The following is a 23727-nucleotide window of genomic DNA, read 5'->3' as shown; positions in this document are numbered from 1 at the left end:
AAGCAAGTTGCCCATTCAAGTCACAAATAAGAGTGTGTTAGTGAAAAAGTATGAGTGTATTGAAAATTGAAAGGGGAAAATTGAATGTGTAACGTCCGGTAAGGCAGGCAGGGTCTCTCATGTCAAACCGAATGACTTCAGACCTATAAGTCCAACTCTTGTGGGGGCAATAACTTGCATAAACCAATTCATACCTCATATGATCTGACCAGACCATACTATAAAATGTAAAGTAAGAAAGGTAAAAACGTGCGGGCGTTTTTTATAATTGTGTATTTCATATTTGATTCAATTCATATGAAAAAATAAAGTAAACGTATATAAAATAACAAAAATGTTGAAATTGTTGTGAATATTTAAGACATACAAAGTCCTGGCAATCAACACAGCCCAGCAAACATTTGGAGTCATAAATGAGTCTTTAAGGAGTCCTATTTCGGAGCCATTACGCTCATAATGAGCTCATTTAAGAGTCCGATATGAGGGTGTATCCCTTCCTCCGAATGTCGACTTATATGAGCTTAAATTCATATATCAAATGAGCCTCAATATGAGCCATATTGGACTCTTATTGGCCTCATATACGGCTCATTTTGGACTCTTTTAAAACAATTTTTGGCCTCATATAGGAATCATTTCAGACTCTTTTTAAGACTTACCGGCCTCATAAATTACTACAATCGGACTCTTATTTTACGTTATTCTTTGAGTCTTATGGAACTCACTATATTTGCAAAGGCATTCAGCAAAAATTCCTTTCAAATAACATACATACATACTTACGTGCATATACACATTCCAACATGCATTCAATAGCAGCAGCTGCAGCTAAATTTTGTTCATTTTTTGTTTTCTAATTATTTTCAATTTCTGTATGAACAAGTTTAGATATAAATTTCAAATCTTTATTGTTTTTATATTCGCACAAGGTGCTGGCTCATAACTTGGATCATATATGAATCCTAAAAGATTCATATAAGAGTAAACAATTTTTTGTTTTTGAAACTCATATTTCTTACCCACCTAGGACTCCTTTCGGACTCATATATTCTGAACGCTCAGAATATGTTTGCGGGGATATGACACGAATTTTTGTGCCACATGAGTCCTAGGTAGGTAAGAAATATGAGTTTCAAAAACAAAGAATTGATATATGATCCAAGATTTGAAATTTATATCTAAACTTGTTTATACAGAAATTGAAAATAATTACAAAACAAAAAATGAACAAAATTTAGCTGCAGCTGCTGCTATTGAATGCATGTTGGGATGTGTATATGCACGTAAGTATGTATGTATGTTATTTGAAAGGAACTTTTGCTGAATGCCTTTGAAAATATAATAAAAATAACAACCTAAACTAAGAGTCCGAATGTAGTAATTTATGAGGCCGATAAGAGCCTCAAAAAGAGTCTGAAATTATTCATATATATAAAATTGTTTTAAAAGAGTCCAAAATGAGCCGTATGTGAGGCCAATAAGAGTCCAATATGACTTATATTGAGGCTCATTTGATGTATGAATTTAAGCTCATATAATTCGACCTTCGGGGGAAGGGAAACAGCCTCGGGAATATTTCTTGACATAGCGACGCGTCGCTGATCACCGCCCGCCGTTGTGTCACACCGCGCGGTTCCCCGAAAAGGCCTAGAAGCTTAAACATGTTACTTTAAAAAAATAAATAATTAAATAAAATAAATATATATTAGCAGACCCGGCGAACTTCGTCCGGGGAAACTTTCCAATATGGCCGTTGATTAAAGGGGCGGTGGGGCGGAAGGGGAGGGGGCGTGGCACCTCCCACCCCCNGGGGGGGGGGGGGGGGGGGGGGGGGGGCCCCCCCCCCCCCCCTTTTTTTTTTTTTTTTTTTTTTTAATTAATTAATCCGAACGGCTTTTTACCCTCCATTCCCGCCCGACACGAGGGGCGCAGTCCGCATGACGTACGGAACCTTTTGNACGGCTTTTTACCCTCCATTCCAGCCCAACCGACACGAGGGGCGCAGTCCCCATGACGTACGAAACCTTTTCTTTTTAGTTTTTTGGTGCCGAGTAGTGAAAACTGGAGTTTGTTAAGTGTCGATATTTAAAACTATTCAGCTACAGAATCAAATTCATCAGCTGATTGGAGATGCTAAAGATAGTACTTCAATTATTGAGAGTGGAAATGATAGTTTTCTTTATAGTAAAAATCGAGTCCGATATATCAAACGTGCTGGAATGAGAGTTAAAATCTTGACATAAACAACGGTATGATTCGTTTAGTTCAAAATTAGTTTTGCATGACTTCAAAAACAGAGGTCGAAAGTGTCTTGACACTCGAGAGGGCACATTAAAATTGACCTCAGCCAGGAGGGCCAGGCTATTAATCAACCCTGTCATTAATTTTACGATAAATATTATACCTAGCATTTCTCTACGACTTGCGAGTGTAGGCAAATTTATGAGCTTTAGACGACTTGTGTAAGAATTGTTTTTGAATTGATTCAATCCTCTCTGAATGAACTTGGTAGCGGGGATTCCAAACAATAGATCCGTATTCTAGTATAGGTCTAACTAAAGTGGTAAAAAGAGCTTTTGTAACATAAGGATCTTTGAACTCTTTTGACCATCGCTTTACAAATGCAAAAACGCCTTTTTTNGGATAGTCTCCACTTATAGGGAAGTCTACAGAATAATTGGACCTGAAGAACTGGGCAAACATGTTGGCAATGATTTGGCTGTCGCTAGACAGTGTTGCGATAATGCATGGATAGGGCATGAACCGCCATTGACAAAAATGCAACCCCGGACCTCCTAGGCCCCCTCCCTGTAGGTCCCTGGGGAGCCATACGAAAAATGACCAAAAATCACAATTTTCACTTGCGTTTTCGCTTGTTTTAAGCAAATGAAAGCACTGACTTGTATCAAAACGCAGGAAACACTTGGAATCGTACTAAAATCTATAATTTAGTTATTAAAGTTTATTTTAGCGATAATAAAAACAATATTTCAACAATATGTAACAAAATCACAAACCGATACGAATTTGCAGCTAATAGTAGGTTTGTATAGTAACTTCTCCAGTGAACAACTGCAGCGAGAGCGTAAAAGCAAAATAGAGCGTAAAACTTAGAAGAAGAGAAAACTAACAGAAAAAGTTATTGAACACAAAACTAGTAAAAACTTGCAAGAGAATAGTCGTTGTCCGTTTTGACATTCTGCTGTAAACATTTTACTATTTATAAAACAGTTTTAAACTCTTTGCTCTACACACAAGCACTTAAACAGTCCAATACATCATTCATATTTTGATTTCCACTCATTTGTACTCCACTTTTATTTGTGCTAAACCAATTCAACAAATGGCGGCTTTTGACATTTATTCGTCGNTCCGTTTTGACATTCTGCTGTAAACATTTTACTATTTATAAAACAGTTTTAAACTCTTTGCTCTACACACAAGCACTTAAACAGTCCAATACATCATTCATATTTTGATTTCCACTCATTTGTACTCCACTTTTATTTGTGCTAAACCAATTCAACAAATGGCGGCTTTTGACATTTATTCGTCGTCTTCTTCTGCTAGCTAATTTCTGCTAGTAAAAATTTCACTAGCAAGAATTTACATTTTTCCAGTAAAAATTTGCAAGTTCCAGTACAAAGTAGTACTGACTAATTGTTACTATACACACCTAGTTATTTACGTTGAACTGTCAAGGTGGTTAACCCAACGAGCACATATCCACAGTATTTTTGCGAAGAAGTTTCTGCGTAGGCGGTCTTCGGCCGCGCTTAGGGATTATAACCATTACTAAGTAGAATTCCCTTTTCTGTATTGAGAAAGAAAGGGGTCCGAAACCCCTAACGCCATTCACAGTATTTTTGCACATAACTTCTTTCAGCGATTATAGATTATAACCCTCACTAAGTACAATTCTCCTTTCTGTGTTGCCGAAGAAGAGGAACACCTTTTGCAGAAAACACCTTTCTGCGTAGGCGGCCTTCGGCCGCACTTAGGGATTATAACCCTCACTAAGTAGAATTCTCCTTTCTGTGTTCCCGCAGAAAAGGACTGGGCTTCAAAAAAATTACATGCTTAGGTCTTTTCTGTTTGGTTTATTGGGCGCTTTTTCGTTTCCTTTTAAGCTCTTCTTCGCACTGGGCGTTTGACAGTTGACATTGATTGTAATCGTATATTAAAAAATATTAATATTAAAAAATATTCTTAAAAAAATTTTTATATGAGAGACTGGTAAAATAATAGTGATTATGAGTGTTTATATTTCTGCTTTCAGCCTTTTTCAAGGGGTCCCTAGGAACCTATAGGGGAACTAGGTGGTCGTGGGTTACATTTTTGTGAATGGCGGTTCATGTCCTCTGGAGGCCTAGGAGGCGTCACGGCCCCTCCCCCTTCGCCCACCATCCCCTTAACCAACGGCCATATTGGAAAGCCAACCCCTTCGTCCCGTCCAAAATTAATTTTTTGTATTGAAACATTTTGGTCCAACATTTTCACCAACAGTTCACATAATGATTTTCAGTGACGCATTTATCTTCTAATATTACGGTTTGGTGGTTGCCAGAAGGCATATTTCCATTGCCGTCTTAAACAACCTAGCAAAAGTGTATATGCATACAAAAACACGTAATAGTTTCAGTGCGTTTGAAAGGCGCCACGCCCCCTTTTCAAATAGCCCCAATTTTCTCTAAGAGGATGGGATTGATTTCATATACATATCTCCATACCATGTTCGAGTACTCTACCATGAACACTTCCGGAGATATGCAGTATGAAAAATTCGATTTTTATAGGAGGTGTCACGCATCTTTTTACAATTGCCCGAATTTTTCTTCATGGCTATGCGATTGATTTTATGTATGAATACCAAGTTCCAGTACTCTATCATGAACACTTCCCGAGATATTCAGTGTGAAAAATTTGCTTTCTATGGGATGTGCCACCCCCCCCTTTTTCCAATAGCCCCAATTTTTCTTCATGAATATGCGATTGTTTTCATATATCTGCATACTATGTTCGAGTGCTCTACAATGAACACTTCCAGAGATATGCAGAGTGAAAAATTCGGTTTGTATGGGAGTATCCCTGCTTGTTTTTGCAATAGCCCCAATTTTTCTTCATGACTATGCGATTGATTTTATATATGAATACCAAGTTGCAGTACTCTATCATGAACACTTCCCGAGATATGCAGTATGAAAATTTCGATTTGTATGGGAGGCGCCACGCCCTCTTTTCGGATAACCACAATTTTTATGATTATGCGATTGCTTTCAAATGTCTACATACCATGCCACGCCCCCTGCACCTAGCGGTATGACATATCCGATTACATCCGATTCTCGTACCTACCATATATACACAACAAATTTCATAAAGATCGGTCGAGCCGTTTAGGAGTAGTTCGACACAAACACCGTGACACGAGATTTTTATATACATATTAGATTAAAAAAAGAAGGCACTTTTAAATACCTATGCAATAAACCTAAGATCATAAAAATAGGCCCATTATTAAGGATTTTATAAGTATTTTTTTATATGACATATAACCTCATAACTAGAGATGGGCAAAATACGTGATTTTCTACGTGACACGTCGTGTCAGGCTTTTTCACGCGCGAGCGTGAGCGGTTTTGAGAGGAAAATCCGTTACTTCCGTGATCGAGCGTGACTGAAATTTTTGCTGGCGTGAGCGTGCGTGATTTAGTTTTCCGGCAATCACGTAATTTTCACATATCGAGCCCTAACCGCCAAAAAGAGGTGAGGACATTTTTTTCAAAATTTTCTTTTTGATGCAGAAATATTCCTATAACACCAAATTAAAATTTTGGCAAAATGTCGCTTACATATTTTTGTCGGTTTGGTGGTGTATCTACATTACACTGCATCTCCAAAAAAAAAGTTGCGGGTTTTTCGCCGGAATTACAAAACTCATTATATTTGAAGACGTCCACCAAAATATTTTGGAAAAATATTAAGATTTACGTCAGCTGGACCGATTTGAAAATACCTCTAGAAATGAAGTTGTTTTATGAATAAAAAAATATGTAGTTTCTTAAAAAACTTTTTGAAAAAAATCGCCTTAGATGACAAAACAGTTTAATCTTAAAAAAAATATTTAAAACTATTTTCAACGGAATCGTAATAATGAGATTTTTGATGCTGTTTTTTACCTTTTTTCAAAGATTGGTATAAGAAAAACTTGAATAACGGGACCAAAACTTTTCCGATTTAGACTTATGAGGTATTATTGGAAACGCATTTTCCCACTCGTTTTTATTTTTATAACTTAATTCAACTTGTAATGACTCTCGTTCATCCCACCTTTCCAATAATACCTCATGTCTAAATCGGAATAGTTTGGTCCAATTATTCAAGTTTTTCTTATACCAATCTTTGAAATAAGTTAAAATAAAATAGCATCAAAATCTCATTATTACGATTCCGGTGAAATTTTTTTTAATATTTGTATGCAGATTTTTTACGCTTAAACTTTGTTATCTGAGGGGATTTTTTTTTAATTCTTTAAGAAGCTACTTTTATAAAAATTTTTCCGAAATATTTTGGTGCAAGTTTTAAAATATAATAGATTTTATAATTCCAATGGAAACACAGTACCGATTTTTTTTTGTATGGGGAGTGACGCAGTCTAATGAACATACATATGTATGTCTATTTTCAAACAAAATGAAATCGTTAACTACTACTGTTTAACTTATTTACTGTTTTCAATTTTGACGAATTCAAAGGTACAACAGATGAATCAGCAGAAGCAGTTTTTGAAGACATTAATGCGGAAATACAGAGTTATTTAAAAGAATCAGAAAACAAAAGTTATGACGATGTTTTACAATTTTGTGAATAAGCCAAATATTTTCCACTTCTTAGAAGCCTTTCAAATTTTAAACATACCAGCTAGCTCAGCAACTATTGAAAGATTTTCTGTGTCAGGCTGAATTTTAGAAGAAAGGCGTACACGATTGCTTGGTGAAATCCCAGAAAAAATACTATTTTTAAACAAAAATATGAGCTAATGTTATTTTAAAATTACATTGAATGAATATTGATGTGAATTCCTTTCTATGAAATTTGTTAAAAAAAATTAATAGTGCGTTCATTCCAGGCAACGTGCTTGGCCAAAATTTTTGTAACAATTTACTTTTAACTATTTATATAAATAAAGTTTCAATTTGAGAAAAAAAATGTTCGGGAAGAAGCGTGCGTGAGCGTGCGTGATTAAAAAACTAGGCGTCGTGAGCGTGCGTGAACGTGACTGAAAAAATATAGCAGAACGTGAGTGTGCGTGATTTGCAGAACCACCAACGTTAGCGTGCGTGAACGTGAGCCAAAATCACTCACGTGCCCATCTCTACTCAAACCTTCAAAGCCCGATAAACAAAAAGTAATTCGACGTGACCCAAGAAAAATGAACACCGTTATTCTAGAACCCGAATTTTCGTAATTCGTAATTCGTAGCTACGTTACGAAAAACGAAAAATCGACATGCTGCAACCCTTGCGGAAAAATGTGCAGCATTGCCAGGTATCAGTTGTTTTTCGAACTCAGCTGTATGAAGGAAAACAAAGTGGAAAGGAATTAAAAAAACCTCATCATGTGCTTGTTTATAGTAAAATGGATTCTGATGCATTTGCAGTTATAGCAGCGGAGTAAGAGCGCGCTATGGCAATGGACTCACAAAGGTATGCGGAGCTGCCCGGCATAGTAACCATGGACGCATCTATGTCAGCTTCTGGTTGAATTGTTGAACCACAAGCCAGAACTCCTCTTATGCCTGAAGAACTGGTTCCCAATCCAGTTAATGCAATAACAGCTTCTTCCAATCGATTGAAAACATGCATTTCGTTAGGTCCATCACCTGTTGCGCTTGCTTCTGCCTTCGGCCGCGCTTAGGGATTATAACTCTTACTAAGTAGAATTCTCATTTATGTGTTGCCGGAGAAGAGGGGCTTCCGCAAGTCAAAGGTATACAATATCTCTTGTGCATATCACAGTATTTTTGCGCAGAACCCACATCGAAATTTGCAAACAAGTGCGGAGTGCAAACCGAATTTATTAATAATTTGAAATATTTATTTTAAATAAAGGTTTAGTCCTTTGATTACACGTGTATGTTAAAGTTTTTGGATACGGGTTATGCGTTTGGACACAAAATATACATACATATATGCGAATGGCAAATTTATCTGTTTAAATAAACACCACTAATATTTCCTGCAAACACACATCGATTTACATCTTTTATCTCGCCTCCGACACAGATTTGTTTTCGTACAAAAAAGCTTACTCGTTCGTTTTTAGGCATGCCATTGTTACGAATTTCGAAAGTTCGAAGATACGATTCGGATTGCAGCATACCATTCCTACGATTCGTAGCAAAATCCGAATACGAAAGTGTTGCAGAATAGGGTTGGAAGACATCTTCGTAATCAGGAAGCCAAACCACAGCAGATAAAATTTTCAAACTTCGTGGATTTATTTTGCTGTTGTAAAAAAAAATTTAATAAAGTAATTACGGCCTTTTGGATTTCTGGTGACGATATGTATAAATATATTCATATGTATGTACAGTTGAATGTATATTTGACGAGGTCTACACTGCTTGGACTTTTCTTGCTTTCTTTCTCTATTTGAAGATGAGCCGCTATAGGCATCTGTAAAGGTGCAGTATAAAGTATTTAAAAAAAAAATAAAACTTTCCTTTTTTATAAATGTATGCACTAGATTACCTTCACCCATTTCGCTGAGTGTATGAGATGCTATATTAGATGTAATTTCCTTCAATTAAAATAAACATACTTAAACTCAGCCGCAAACAAAGGAGATTTAAAAATTTTGTTTAATCCCAACGGGACTTGAAGCGCTCCATTAGTGCTATTGGAGCGCTCCATAATCCGCAGGAAGCGCTCCATTCCTAATTTCACACTTCATTGTATTTTAACATTTTGTGTCATTAGAAAGAAGCGCTCCCTTACTGCTCCTAAAAAAGACCTTGGTGAGCGCTTTGAATAAGTGCTCCGTTAGTGCTCTTTAAAATCCTTTAAAAAACGCTACCTGCAAATGTTTATTTTTCGGATCATATTTATCTTTTAATAAAAGAATAAAGTTTTAGTAAAGCAGGAAAATTTAATTTTGAAAGTTATTGTAAAGTTGAACTAATATATATATAGTTTTATATTAACTCAAATTAGAATATTCATATTAACATAAATTAAATTTGAACATAACATTTAACTCAATTAAGGGAATATGTGAAGTGTATAAATATTATTTATCCTCTTGCGTGGATGCTGCTTCATGGGTTATCTTATTATTATAGCGTCTCCTATACACCTTATTCTTCAGCTTTCGAAAACCCTTCCGCATTGATGCTTCGAAATCGGAATAATGGTAATCTTCACGTTTCACCGCATCTGTGAAAAAAATACATACATACATATGTACTATATTGTAAGTGAGACGAATACCCTCCTATCATGTTCTGTCATGTGGTCGCTGTAATTTTTTTGCAGTTGCTTGGCAATAAGGCGTTTCATTTGGCGTTTCGATAAACAGCATTGTCGGTTCATTTTGTTACATACTTAGCACAACACAATTAACCCAGCATTTGGCACGTAGTTTACAAACGTAGACGACTTTTCATTAAATTGTGATCCGATTGCAAAATCGAGTAACAAAAACACATGCCCACCGATGTGTTAATATTTTTTTAATAAATATACTTTTGCTTACTTTTTGTTAGCACAAGAAAAAATTTTATGTATTTAAAGTGATTTTTTTTTCTAAGTGTTTAAAATTTAAAAATTTATTTTTTACTTTGCTTTTGTACTGCTCCCTACTTTCTCCCTTGGGGAGCAGCTCACTTTCAGTCCCGTTGGGATCCTTTTCAAATATTTTTAAACTAAAACCTTTTTCTTATGATGATTTTTCAATTAGTTTATTCACTTAATTCAAGACCAATTTGGTTTTTTAAACAGGTGGCAATCTTCTTACATTTACTTTAGAAATGAAGCTTCTTCAAAACCATTCCAATTTGTACCCATATTTTAATATGTAATTCATTCAAATTATTAAATCATTTTAATTTAACTTTTTAAACAGGGAAAACCTTCTTAGCACTTTTCACCAATAAAATTATCAATATTCAAACCAAAGGCTTCTTAACAATCTTTCGTTTGACACCCATAATTTAGTTTTTCATATAGCTTCCGAATTATTAATTTAATTTCGACTTTCAAATAAATAATTACCTTAATTCAAGTTAAATTAAATTTTTTAAACAGATGACACAAAATCTTTAGTCGGCTCTACTGAAAAATATGAAATTTCGAGTTGCGTCGGTATTGCAGAGGACCATCAAACTGAGCAGTTTATTTTGAAAGTGGCATAAGTCATTTCATGCCCTTTGACTTCACCGATCTGTGTGACCTGTATGTGAATGCGTTTGTTATTCGTTAAACTTCATCAGCAAAGGTAACAAGTTCTGTCATTACTATATTACAGTGGAATGATTTTAAGATGCATTTAGTTAGAAGTAACCAACTATAACCATTTAAGCACTTTTCAAAATATACGGCTCATATGTACAGATGTACGTATTTTAGTGCATATGAGTGGAAGGCACTGAGTGGCTAGAGGTGCGCACTACCACTCCGTAGGACCTGTTTTCGATTGCTGGTTCGGGCAACATCTAAATTAGAAAAAGCCAAATACTCATCAAAGGTGTAAGCGCCAAGTTTTTATTATTATTATATGAGTAGGCAGTTATCTATCAGTGGATTCCCTCCTTCACCCCAACTTCGTTCTTATTATCCACAAACGTTTGATATTCGGAAAATGAATTTAAATCTGCTGTAGATAAGTCAAATCAAACCAAGTAAAACTGTTGTTAAACGGTATCTAATAAAGAACTAACAGTTCAAGAAAACAAAACGCAGTTGGAATGAATTCCGTGGCACTCGCCATAATACTTGTACAAAGAAAAAAGACAATAGTCACAGTTGCAACGAACACAGTCCGTTATGCATTGATCTCAATTTCAACGCCGATGCATAGATGTGTTCATATATACAAACACATACATATATATGTGCATAGCTCACCACTATTGCGAGGTGAAAAGCCACAACTAACTAATCCCGTCTAATAGCTTACACCCAATCCAATATTCTGGTTTTCCTTCGCTACGCTGTTAAAATGCAATAGATTTCTTTCTTTTGATAGCGACAATGATCAGCATTGAATGAAATACAGCTTCGCAGAACGACTGGTATTTTACAACAATTCACTCTGACCAACAATAACAAGGCGAATGGTGAGGCCAGGCGAGCTCCAGTGCCATATCTTGGCTAGTTTGAACCAATTCCAAACGAATCCGGTTTCTCATGTTTACCGTTTTCGTAAGTTCAGGCAACAGGTTCTACTCCCATTCGAGAGATGGTAATTTCAATTGGCCACTCATTGCATTATGGGACAGAAACAATATTAGTGGTATACTCAGAAGAACACGGGGAAAGGACAAGTTTGTGGATTAAACACATAGTAATACCGTTTTTCACGCAATCGAAGCAGGATGTTCAGACGTTTAATAAATTATTACAGCACACTCTCGACATTACAGACATCTTAAATCATACATTCTTAAACTAATAATCAATTTTGCTATTTTATTCCACTTCTGTAGGTGGTTTCAACGCTATCAAGAAAGAATATTCTGAAATATGAAGATTTACCGAAAAAAGAAAATAGACAAGGGTGGGTGCAAGTCACGAGTTTAATTTAGCCAGCTTAAAATGCCGGACGAAAATAGTTTCCTTCTCGTCTAAATATGTACTTACTTCCAATATAAAATTTGGTGGTGATCGGGTAAGTATTTGGGGCCTCGCTCAAGTGAGAAAGAATGAAAATTAGTGGTTTTATTTGCAATCTATTAACAGAGGTCTTCAATTACAAGTAGACAATTGTAAGTGATCAACAAATTTCTCAGGGCATTTTATATGCGATGCTAATACAGAGGATTGCCGTTGATTACTTAATGCATAATGTTTTCGATCTGAACAGTCAGTTTTGGGTCAAAATTTAATTTCAGCTTTCTCTACCTAAATTTTCCCTTAATAAGCAATTTGCAAATCGCTATTTAGTTGTACCTCGAACAGGTACGAAAAACCATGTTCACTGCGCATGAAAAACATCCAAATTTAATTTTAATTAAATAAATTTACATGTTGAATCGTCGCAAAAAACTCGATTAGAACACACATATTATATTTTTCATTGCACATTATATTATAATCTTGCTATTTGATTTTTTTTAACCTAAAAAAATGTTTAAGGAAAAGAAATTGAAGGCGTGTTTTCCAACATATTATTTACTATCAAAATTTAAACTGGTTGCGTTTCAAGTCCCTTTTAAAGTAGTATCTATAAAAAACACAGGTTTACAAAAAAAAGTTTCTTCATATTGAACCAAACCTCTATATCCCTATGTTATACGACGCGGTGAATGCGAATCCGAGGTTTATTAACCTCCATCACGTCGGGTTCGAGGTTATTTGAAGGTCAAATAGCGAAAGATTCATTGAATAAACTTGAAAACTCATATATATGGGGCTTTCGACTCGCTGAACCCGTTTACCTTCATAATGTCAGGTTCGAGGTCATTTGAGGGTCAAATAGGAAAAAAAATTATTCAATAAAGATAAAAATTCGTACATAGGTTTTTGTTATCGCTGAATCTGAATATGGGGATCACTTGATTCTTCAAGGTCATCTAAAGGTGATGTCAAGGTCATCATAAGGTCAAACTGGGAAGACTTTTGTTGAATTTTCAGGTTTATTCAATGAATTTTTCCCTACTTGACCTTCAAATGACCTCGAATCTGGCGTAATGGAGGCTAACAGACTTCGGATTCGCATTCAGCGTGCCGAATAACATAGGAATACACTACGCGACAGTCAAAATCGGGATAGAATGAAACCAACGGGAAATGTTATATCGGTCAAAAACAAGTTATACGTGGCCCGACGTTTCGCTGGGTCACGTCTAGGAATCGAGATATATCGATTTGAAGTTAGTAACTATCATATAGGGGAAATTGTCACCTTTGGTGGTCTTTTTTTGACATAACTCGAGAACCACTAGTCCGATTTTGCTCAAACAAATTTAAAAAAATTAAAAATTACAATTCCTTTAATCTGTTCATATAACGTTTTTCTATATAATCAACAGTTTTGCCGGTAAAAATAAATGTATGAAGAAAAAAAATATTTTTTGCCTAAAATATTAAATTTTTTTATTTTTTAAATTCATAAAAAATCCAAAACGGAAAAAAGGCAAGTCGTGTTAATAATAAATAATATATAATAAATATTATCCAAATTCATTGAAACATAAAATCAATATTCTTGTCAAAATGAGATACCTTCACTTAATTGTGAATAAAAGCGAAACGCGTCCATCGATTTTCATGATCTATGTCTCATTTTGCTTAAAGGTTATGTGACTTTGCGTGAAAGTAATACGACTTGCCTTTTTTTCCGTTTTGGATTTTTTATGAATTTAAAAAATAAAAAAATTTAATATTTTAGGCAAAAAATATTTTTTTTCTTCATACATTTATTTTTACCGGCAAAACTGTTGATTATATAGAAAAACGTTATATGAACAGATTAAAGGAATTGTAATTTTTAATTTTTTTTAAATTTGTTTGAGCAAAATCGGACTAGTGGTTCTCGAGTTATGTCAAAAAAAGACCACCAAAGGTGACAATTTCCCCTGTATGATAGTTACTAACTTCAAATCGATATATCTCGATTCCTAGACGTGACCCAGCGAAACGCCGGGACACGTAACTTCTTTTTTACCGATATAACTTTCCCCGGTAGTTTGAACCCTTCCCGATCACTGACCCCTACCATTTGTCTCACAGTGATATTAATTCCTCTATTATGATTCACAACTAAACTGATAGTAGGTGTCGATTTCGTATTATGATTTACAACTCAACTCAACTTTCAATCAGCTGTTCACTTAGTTGTCTTCGTTAAGTTGTTACCAGTATTATGGTTTACAGCCTAACTATAGTTTAGTTATATGAGCTGTCAAAGTGCGACAACTACTTTTTATCAGTTGTGTTCTTGTTAATAAACGTGAAAATGGAAAAAGCATTGTAAGTGTTTGTAATAAAATACGTAAAATATACAACAAATTATTTCAGGAAAATATCAAACAAAGAACAAATTGACCGCCTTGTCGATTTACTCGAAAAACATCCCGACATTGGAAGAGGTAAAGGCCAATACGGATCGAGTCGCCAAGAAATAAAAGACACTTGGGGGCAGTTTGCAGTCGAGCTGAATAGTCTTGGCCCGCCATCAAGTCAGGGCCGGAATGGCAAAGGGTAAGATAGTTTTTACAAAACCAAAAACAAAACCTTATTCTGTTTTTTCTATTTAGGTGTAGATTCATTATAAAGCCAACCTAAAACGAAAGCTGGCGAAAAATAAAGAAAACTTCCTGGCGACCGGCGGTGGCCCATCGAAAGAAATCAGTTTGACTGCTAGTGAAGAAAGAGTGTGTGAGCTTACTCAAGTAAATTTATCCATTAATCCCCCCGGGAGTGCGTTCGGGTTAGCTGTTGATTTGACCACAGAGGAAAATGTAACTCCTCCAGCTACTGATTCGCCGGTAGTTATTGAAAAAGGCGAAGCCAAAATGCAACTACTGGAAAGGCAGGCTCGAACGCGAACTGAAATTCTGCGAACCCTCAAATAAATGGAAAGCACGCAGCATAAAGTGTACCTGTTAAAGAAAGAAGAATTGAAGTTGTTGAAGGAACGTGAAAAAGAAGCAAGTGTCCTTAGGAAACTAAAGATATAGATTGCAAAAGAAACATTGAAAAGACTGAAGAATTCAATATGTGTGGTACCATGTATTAGGAAATAGAACTTTTTATAGAATGAATTATTATTATTTTTTTAATGAATTTTCATTTCAATGTAAACACCACTTTTTATCACTTAAGTAACCACGTTGATTTTATTAGTTACATAAGTACCTCTTAATTTGAAAACTTAATATTTTGTTACTTTTTAGAAACTGAATTTATTTATTAACTTAAAATGAAATACATATGAAATTATTGCAATGGACGCATTATGTTGTTCCTTATTGTTTCTGCTTCGCCATTCTCTGCAGAATTATTTTCCACAGGTGTGGATTCTTGTTGGTTATCTGTGCTCAAAATGGTTTTGGCAAATTTAACTTTAAAATACTGAGAAATGTTGTGTAAAGCACAGCAAGCGTTATGCTTGAAATACAATACCGGCGAACAGCAAACTTCGCCAAATTGGGCGATGCTGTCGTTCACCGTTCGCCCAGCTATTTCGCCTACTTAAACAGAATTAGACCGGTAGTGAAAACAGATACCATTTGGTCGCCTATATAATTTGGGTGACCATATTTAGAAATAAGGAAATGATAGCAAATATAGATGCAAAACAAAGAAAAATTATTATAAATTATTTTATTTCAAGCCAGATTTAACGAATCCACAACTACATTTTTAGACAACAAAAACAATTCATGTCTATGCTGTTTTCTTCTAAAACTTCGAAATACAAAAAAAATACGGCCACCTTTGGTACGTACATCTGTCATCGCCCAGCAGAGCGATAGAAATATGTAAATCTATCGCCATGAAACGCCGCCGAGTGAACTTCGCATTTCGCTTTGGCTGTGTTCAATCTCATATGCACGCGGGTGTTCTAATTTTGGCAGCGCGAATTTCGCTGTGGTGAGTTCGCCGTTCGCCGGCATTGTATTTCAGCTATTAACAATTTGCATAGCTTTTTCTGGCGCGTAGTGCAAACCACGCGCAGAAAGCAAACACCTGAACTTGCTTTTCAGCACGCCAATGGTTCTCTCAACGGAGTTCCTTGCTTTAGCATGAATTTTGTTGTACCTCTTTTGTGGTTAGCCATCAACTGTATTCCGAAATGAGGTCATTATAATTCTTCCTAGTGGATATCCTGTATCACCTAGGAATAATTTTATATATTGTACATACTTCTGTATATAGTTGCACCTTAATTATATTAAAGTAAGGATCGCTTACCTAAAATCCATGTGTTTGTTGGCAAATTCTGATCGAGGTGTTGTTTTAGTGTGCTCACATTCCATATATGAGAATCATGATTAGAACCTGTGTATCTGGCGTCAACGAACCCAATATTCTGTTTATAGTCTGAAAACTAAAAAACATGTGAAAGCATGAATAATATTTAGATAAAGAATAGCAAGACTCACAATCATCACATTAAGGCTGTAGTATCCTTTTCTATTAAGATATAGATGCTGTACTTCCTTTCGTGGCCCACAGATTCGGACATGCGTACCGTCAACGAAGCCCAATACTCCTGGAAATCCACTTTGAGCGTAAACAGCCAGTTTGGAATCCTGTATTTCATCAGTGGTCATCGCCGCCTTGATCAACAGACATGTTGTTCAAGGATGTTTAGAACTTCCACAAGAACCACAGAAAATGTGGGTTGAGCTAAACCAAAATTAAAATTGCTACCGCTACTATTTTGGTAGCTGCCATCAGCAAAAAAGCGTAAAGCGGCGCATAATTTTATGGTCGGTGATGTAGCAGAAGTCCGCATTGATTGCTTAAAAGTCTTTTGTCTCATTCAATAAATATATAAACGCTTCTTTGTTCAGCATAAAGTAACTAATGAATCTGAAAAAAGAACTATGAAAAACGTTCTGCAGTATCATTAATACAATAACGTACTTGGCCGTTGGTAGCTCCAATGGATTAGTCTGGTCTCTAAGGCTCCTTCTAATACGTGCAAGCTGCACATTTTCGTCCTCTTCATCTTCCGAAAAATACATTTCGACGGAGACATCCATAGTAAATGAATATATTTAAATTTTCACACAATTTTTTGAATACTTGTGTGACGATCAACTGATTTGTCAAAAGTAACAATTTTCAGGTTGGCAATAACTTAACGAAGACAACGAAAATTGGTTGTGAATCATACGATTAGTATTATATAATACAAAAACATAGTTGAGTTGAGTTGTAACATTGAATCATAATAGGGGCATAAGGTTAGCTTCAATATCCGGTGTAAAAATAAGACTCCATAATAACACAGTGCGACAAAAAAATCACGGAAAACCCGAAACAAAACTTAATGTAGATGTTTTTATTCAAAACCCGTTATTCTCGTACTTGATGTACTTACCTATTAACAGCGTGACTATTTTTCATCCGATTTCAAAAATCAAACATGGTTTGAAAAGAGGATTTATAGAACATTAAATGTATAACAATCTTTTGTTAAACTTAGATTGTTGGGACTGTGTAGTTTCTAAACCAGATCGAATTATGAAATTCAGATTCAATTACCATGCGAATTAAGAGCAAACCATTTGTCCCTAATTTTAATCGGAAATTTATCGAACTCAGCTGTCTAAGCAAAAGAGAGTAGAAAAATCTAAAACAAAGAATCGGAAATAAAGAAAACAATAAAAAAAGATTAATGAACTGGCTAACCGAATTAAGAACAACGTAATTGGCAGTACTCGTGAGAACATCATATAAAATAACTAAAGTTCCAAGGGCATTCTGACATACCTACATATGTTTCTTATAAAATCACAATTTCTTCACCTAATTTGGCTGGTCCGATGCTTTTGCGATTGTATTCATTCCCATGAGACCAAATTACTGAATTTAAATCTAACTTGATTTTAATTTTTTCATTATTATATCGATCCATTGCGTAACAATTTTCTTTCATGTAAAATGTGCGGATTCTGTACTTCGAGTCAAATTGTAACTTAATACGATTTTAAAGATATCTGGACTCTAGCACTACCCATTGGGATGGTATAAAATCGGATTGTAAATAAAAACGCTGATGTTCTCAATTTTTTTTATTTTCGTGACATGTTAAAATGCAGCTAAAAAAGGTGTTTTTACATGTAAATACTCTGCATTCTCTTAATTGCATACCTGACTTAGACAATTAGAATGGGCCTAGTGCCCGAAAATGTGCTTTCGAAAAGAGACTACTAAAACTGTTGGTACTGAACTAGGGATGTTAATTTTTCGGCGTTTTCCGATCCCGAGATTTTCGGGATGGCGTTGTCTCAATCCCGGGATACCGGGATTAGTCCCGGGATTTAGATATTTTTCCTCTCTGACCGCGGGATTTATTTTGAAGGACTTTGTAATTTCAAAGATATGATTAATTCCAAAAATTGTTAAAAAAAAATTCAATGCAATGTAGCATAAAAACATGGGTAACAAATGTAATAGGAAATTTCTTTAGAATTTAAAAATTTAAATTTTTTGGATTCACAAGGACGAATAGGTAATTTTTAAGCTGACAAAGTTAGAAGAACGAATCTCGAGGATGTTATCGAGTTTATATAAGCCCTTAACATATAATTTATTCAAAAACAAATGAATGGTCGCCGCGAATAACGTTGTAAGCGACATAATCAGAAGTTTTCAGGAATGGGAAAAACGTTTTTGACGACGCGCATAAAGTCATTTGATTTAGTTTTCCATTTTTCGGTGCAGCAGTCTCCAAGAAACTTGCCCGTGATTTAAAATGTATATTCTTATATATTTTTCAAGTCAAAAAAAGATTTACAAAGTTTAACTGATGGAAAAACGTTTTATATCGAAATCCCAATGNGCAATTTCCATAAAATCCGTTCCCTGATGATAACACATTTTTCCAGTAAGCCTAGCATCTTTGCTGGTGGCGCTTACAACCTTTTTCGACAAATGAATATAATAAATATAACAATAAGGTTTCTTTGATTGTTCATCATAGGTCATTTTATAAAAATTGGTGAAATGCTTTTGAATAGTCTGCAATATGAAGCTTGAGCAGTGAAGAGAACAAGCGCAGTTGACAATTTGGGGAATAAAAAACCAAAATTGTTATTAACACAGCTCCTTCACTTACAACGTTTTTCCACATTACCGTTTCTGGTAATTTTTTTTTAATACCCCTTTCGCATTTCTTCCTGAATATTCTTCCCAATATTTATTAGCCTCTTATTTGGCATATCATTCCAATTTTCGAAATGTACTTTACGTTTTTTACCATTATTGCACTTTTGCATGCCGCTTGTTAATTATAAATTGGCCATGGTCACCTGCACTTAAAACGTTTTTCCACTCACTACTCACTTTGGAGCGTAGGTTAATGTCCGAAAACTGACGGAAATTGAGAAATTCGCAACCGCGAAGATACACGAGAGTATTTTTAACGGTAATCTGCGAAAAAAATAGTTTTGAGTAAATTGGCGCTTACAGCGTTATTCGCGGCGACCAATCAAATATTGCGAAATTTCAAGGATAAAATTTTAAAATGACATTTTCAATACTTGAAACTTGAATCTGTTTAAATTCTACAGGATTTCCGCATTAATTTTATACCCATACTTCTTCAATAAGCACATTTCTCTGAATTTTTCAAATCATTTTTAAATTACTGACGTCAGAGTGAAAAGCTAAAAACGCAATTTTACTATATTTGGCCCATGGTTTCGGGAATATATTGATATTTGTGTTTAAAATTTACTATCGCGCGGTGTTATATGTCTAATGAGGCAGACATTTATAAAAAAATATTAATTATTAAATAAAAAAAGAAATATAGCCAATACTGGTCAAGAAAAGGAGTTTCTATTATTGCCATCAGTGCAAATTACAAATCCCGAAAATCCCGGGATTACTTGCCAAGAATCCCGGGATTTTCGAGACCCTAAAAAGGCCGGGATCCCGGGATTAACATTCCTATACTGAACGTTTTAAGCATTGTCAAGGGTTGAAAAGCGTTACCAGTGGGTTTCTGAGGTTTCTGATTACGAATCTGATGTAAGATTTTCAAATGATTGGATTTGTTTGAACCTCGGAACCACCATTTTGAATTTTGAAAATCTGACATCAGATTCGTAATCAGCAACCCCATTAACCCACTGGAAATTAGTTTCAACCCTTGACAATGCTTAAAACGTTCAGTATCGACGTTTTAGTTTTAGTAATTTTTTAAGAATTTGATCGCCATATTGGATCCGCCATTTTGAATTTAAAACAAGTAAAGAAGTATAAGTTCAGGCGAAAACGTATTTTAAATACCCGGCGCAGGTATCAAATATCGTCGTTACAACTTTCTTCAAATTACCTAAAAGTCTTTAATAGTCTTTAATATTTATTGTTCAGAGATTGTTGTAAGTATTAACTTGGAGTAAATTAACGTCCTCAGTTATTGAAATATTGGAATTTTCGTATATCCGAAAATTACCGTTATACGGTAAACCGGTGCAATTTTAGTCCGATTTGTATAATTTTCAACGAACTGCTTTTTCCAAGGTTATTAAATACACAAATTTTTGGTAAAAATTGATAAATCGGTTACCGACATACACATTTGTGGTCATAAGTGGGCGGAGCCACGGCCAAAACCCAAAAATTTATAAAAAATCAAATTTTTTTTGCTCAGTGCTCATTGCAGCAATCGATTTTGAGTCAATTGGCTTCAGTAGTTTCTGATTTATCTCAGTTTTCGTGTTTCAGTAAATTACCGTTATATGGGAGCTGGGTGTGGCTATTGCCCGACCAAAATTCTACTTTACATACTAATTTTCAAAAATTTGGATCCAATATTTACTGAAATGTCTTAGTTTTTGCACTTTTGGAAATACCGTTACATAAGGTGGCGTGGTTACAGTCCGATTTCGCTCATTTTCAATAGCAACCTACCTTGGGTAAAGGGCAACCTATATACCAAATTTCGTTGAGATATCTCAATTTTTGTTCGAGTTATCGTGTACACGGACAGACGGACCGACGGGCGGACGGACAGACAGACATGACTTAACCGACTTTTCTTTTCATTCTGATCATTTATGTATACATTTGTCTATATCTATTTCGATTCCTTTAGACTGTTACAAACAACCGTTATGCGAACAAAGCTATAATACCCTGTGCATAAGTGCGTTCGGGTATAAAAATTGACTTCAGATTCGTAATCAGCGACCCCAGAACCTCCAAATTGTCGGCTTTCGAACAAATCGAATCATTTTTTTTTTTAATTTATCGCCATTTTGGATCCGCCATTTTGAATTTTGAAAAACTGACTTCAGGTTTCTAATTAGCAACCCCAGAAACCCCCCTGGTAACAAGTTCCAACCATTGATAATGCGTAAGTCGTTCAGTATCACCGTTTTAATTTTAGTAGTCTCTTTTCGAAAGCATATTTTCGGGCACTGGGCCCATTCTATCTGTCCAAGACAGGTATGTATGTAATTAAGGGAATGTTCCCCAATAATACCAGAGTAATTACATGTAAAAACCAATTTTTAGCTGCATTTTAACATGTCACGAAAATAAAAAAATTTATAACATCAGCGTTTTTATAAAAAACCGACCAGCGCGACCTCTAAAAAAAACTTTTTTGTCAAAATAAAAAAATACGTTTCTCTTTTTTGTCAAAATAAAAAATTCGTTTCTCTTTTTTTATCACAAATAACAATAATTTGAGTAGCGTTTATGAATTTCCAAAAAAAAAATTAACCACTCTAATATACATAACTACATACAAATGCAATGATAAGCTGAAAAATAAAACCCTATATTCAGAAAATGTGAACTTGTCGCCTGGAAAGTAGTCGATCAAATAAATTTAAATATGCTGATTTAAGGTGTATAGAAGATATTGAATGCTTAAGAATTTATTAGTGCCTCAAAAGGCGTGAGCTATTTGCCGTAAAAATATATGTTTGTATAGTTAAATAAACATACGAAAAATTGGTTTCTCACCTAAATCACCAAAGTATATTTAAAAAAGATGTAATTTGTTATGAACTAACAAATTCGCATACCCGTAAAATGTATGAATAAAAATACTTATATTTGGACTACGTTTAAGTCTTAAAAATATTTTGGCTACCTTCTTTACATCTTGGTAAAAGGTTTGGTCCACAAAAAATGAGAGTGGCAACCGTGCCTTTACCTTTCACGCGCATGTTGGTGTCGATTCAAATGTACACTTTCATATACAAACTGAAACATTCAAATGATGAACTTTTATCTATATTTATTTTTAGATTCGAAATTTCTGTACAATGATGACTAATTTATTTACAGAAAACTAAGTTGTCAAAATTAAAGCTTTTGCATTCTAAAGTTCGCTCAATTGATTACTTTAATTTATAAACTCGGTTTTATCAACATATTTTCTAAGTATTGATATACATATGTACTTAAGTACTTGGGGAATACTACAATAAATTTGCTGGCATTTGCTTTATCGATTTTTTTAAATAGATACATGAGCATTTTGGTTTAGCTGTTATCTGCTATTTGCAGCATTCACTCATCAGCCGTATGTGAGCTTCTGATCGTCTACGGGTAGATTCCTGCCATTTTTTTAACAACGTACTCTTTAAGCGCATGCGCGAAATAATCAAATATTGAGCAATATTTTTAAACGCTCTCTAAGCAAACGTTCTGGTGTGCTTAAAAGCTAAAAGCTCGATCCGTCGCACACTTCTTCACCGCAATCCATTTTTGGGTGAATGAAATTTGACGCTGGTCATTTAATTTTTGCCTGTCGCTATTGCCACAACGTCTACATGGTAGTTGCGTTCCCCAACTTTTCTGGGTTGAAACCAGTAATACTGTGAAAAGGCAAAAGAAGCCAGAGAACCGAGTACAGGAACGCTTTCTGGTAAATTCCTGAAAATTCTTGCAAGTTAGGGAACGCAACTGGTATTTCAGAACGCCACATAAATCAATTATTGTGCACTGTTTCGCAAGCGCGTTTCATGATTTTCGTTGCCTAGCGCGATGTAGTTGCAGAGCGAGATTTAATAGGTGTATGTATGTACATACATAAATTCCCATTGCCTTGAAAATTATGAAACAAAAATTAAATCCCGCCATTTTTTCCGAATTGCTTGCGATTTTGAAAATTCTAAGTATGCAAGGCTTCAAATTTAGCCAACGTTTATATTCAACTAATAAGACTTACATTAGCGCATATTAAAATATAAAAAAAACGCTGTCAAATGCATATGAAGGCATGTGCAAGTGTAAACCCGCAAGCACGCAAACATACATATGTATATTTTCAGATATTTTTAATAAATATGTATATTAAAAATAGAAATTATTTTCAATTAAATTATCTCAGGTGTTTTGTAAGTATTCAAAGGAAACATTGTTGGCATTTGCATTGGAAAATTCTTACAAATGCTATATTTTTATTAAAGAGCTCTAGCTGATTTAAAATTCTAGTCAACCGAATGTAAAGCGTTTTTTTTAAACTAATACGTATGACAGGACACATAATGAATAAATTTGATTATTTATCCATTTGTCCACATAGTGCATTATTTATGTACATTCAAAAAGGTGCAAAAATCCTAAAAATTTGGGGTGCTAAGCCATTTATTTATGTTACTATACTCCCAAACACTTCCGAATTTTACTCTACACATGTGCATTTCTAATAAAGAAGCATATCTGAAGGTAAACGTACGCAATTGTGTCTGTTGTTATCAGTACAACCTGTATTTGATTGTTTATTTCTGATTGTGTACATACATTTGTATATACTAGTATCGCCCAGTTGTCGAAATTCGACATCTTTTTTCATACACTT

General features: G+C 34.8%; 2 protein-coding genes across 5 annotated transcripts in view; both read right to left on the bottom strand.

Annotated features, from left to right (window-relative positions):
- Actn (alpha actinin) overlaps nucleotides 1–23727 on the bottom strand; it is a 76616-nt gene that overhangs the window by 49101 nt on the left and 3788 nt on the right. The gene's annotated exons all lie outside the window — the stretch shown is intronic.
- On the bottom strand, nucleotides 15818–16983 carry LOC108360037 (putative nuclease HARBI1). Its single transcript, XM_017612177.1, has 4 exons — nucleotides 16818–16983; nucleotides 16331–16763; nucleotides 16140–16275; nucleotides 15818–16062 (listed from the first exon to the last, which is right to left on the bottom strand). The coding sequence occupies exons 2-4, from the start codon at nucleotides 16499–16501 to the stop codon at nucleotides 15998–16000; spliced, it is 372 nt and encodes a 123-aa protein (XP_017467666.1). The 5' UTR covers nucleotides 16502–16763; nucleotides 16818–16983; the 3' UTR covers nucleotides 15818–15997.

Source organism: Rhagoletis zephyria, unplaced genomic scaffold, assembly GCF_001687245.7.
Source record: "Rhagoletis zephyria isolate East Lansing unplaced genomic scaffold, Rhagoletis_zephyria_1.1 Rzeph_scaffold_00507, whole genome shotgun sequence".
In the NCBI taxonomy this organism is placed as follows: domain Eukaryota; kingdom Metazoa; phylum Arthropoda; class Insecta; order Diptera; family Tephritidae; genus Rhagoletis; species Rhagoletis zephyria.
Note: the sequence above shows the minus strand (reverse complement) of the source record. Positions and strands in the feature narration are given on the sequence as shown.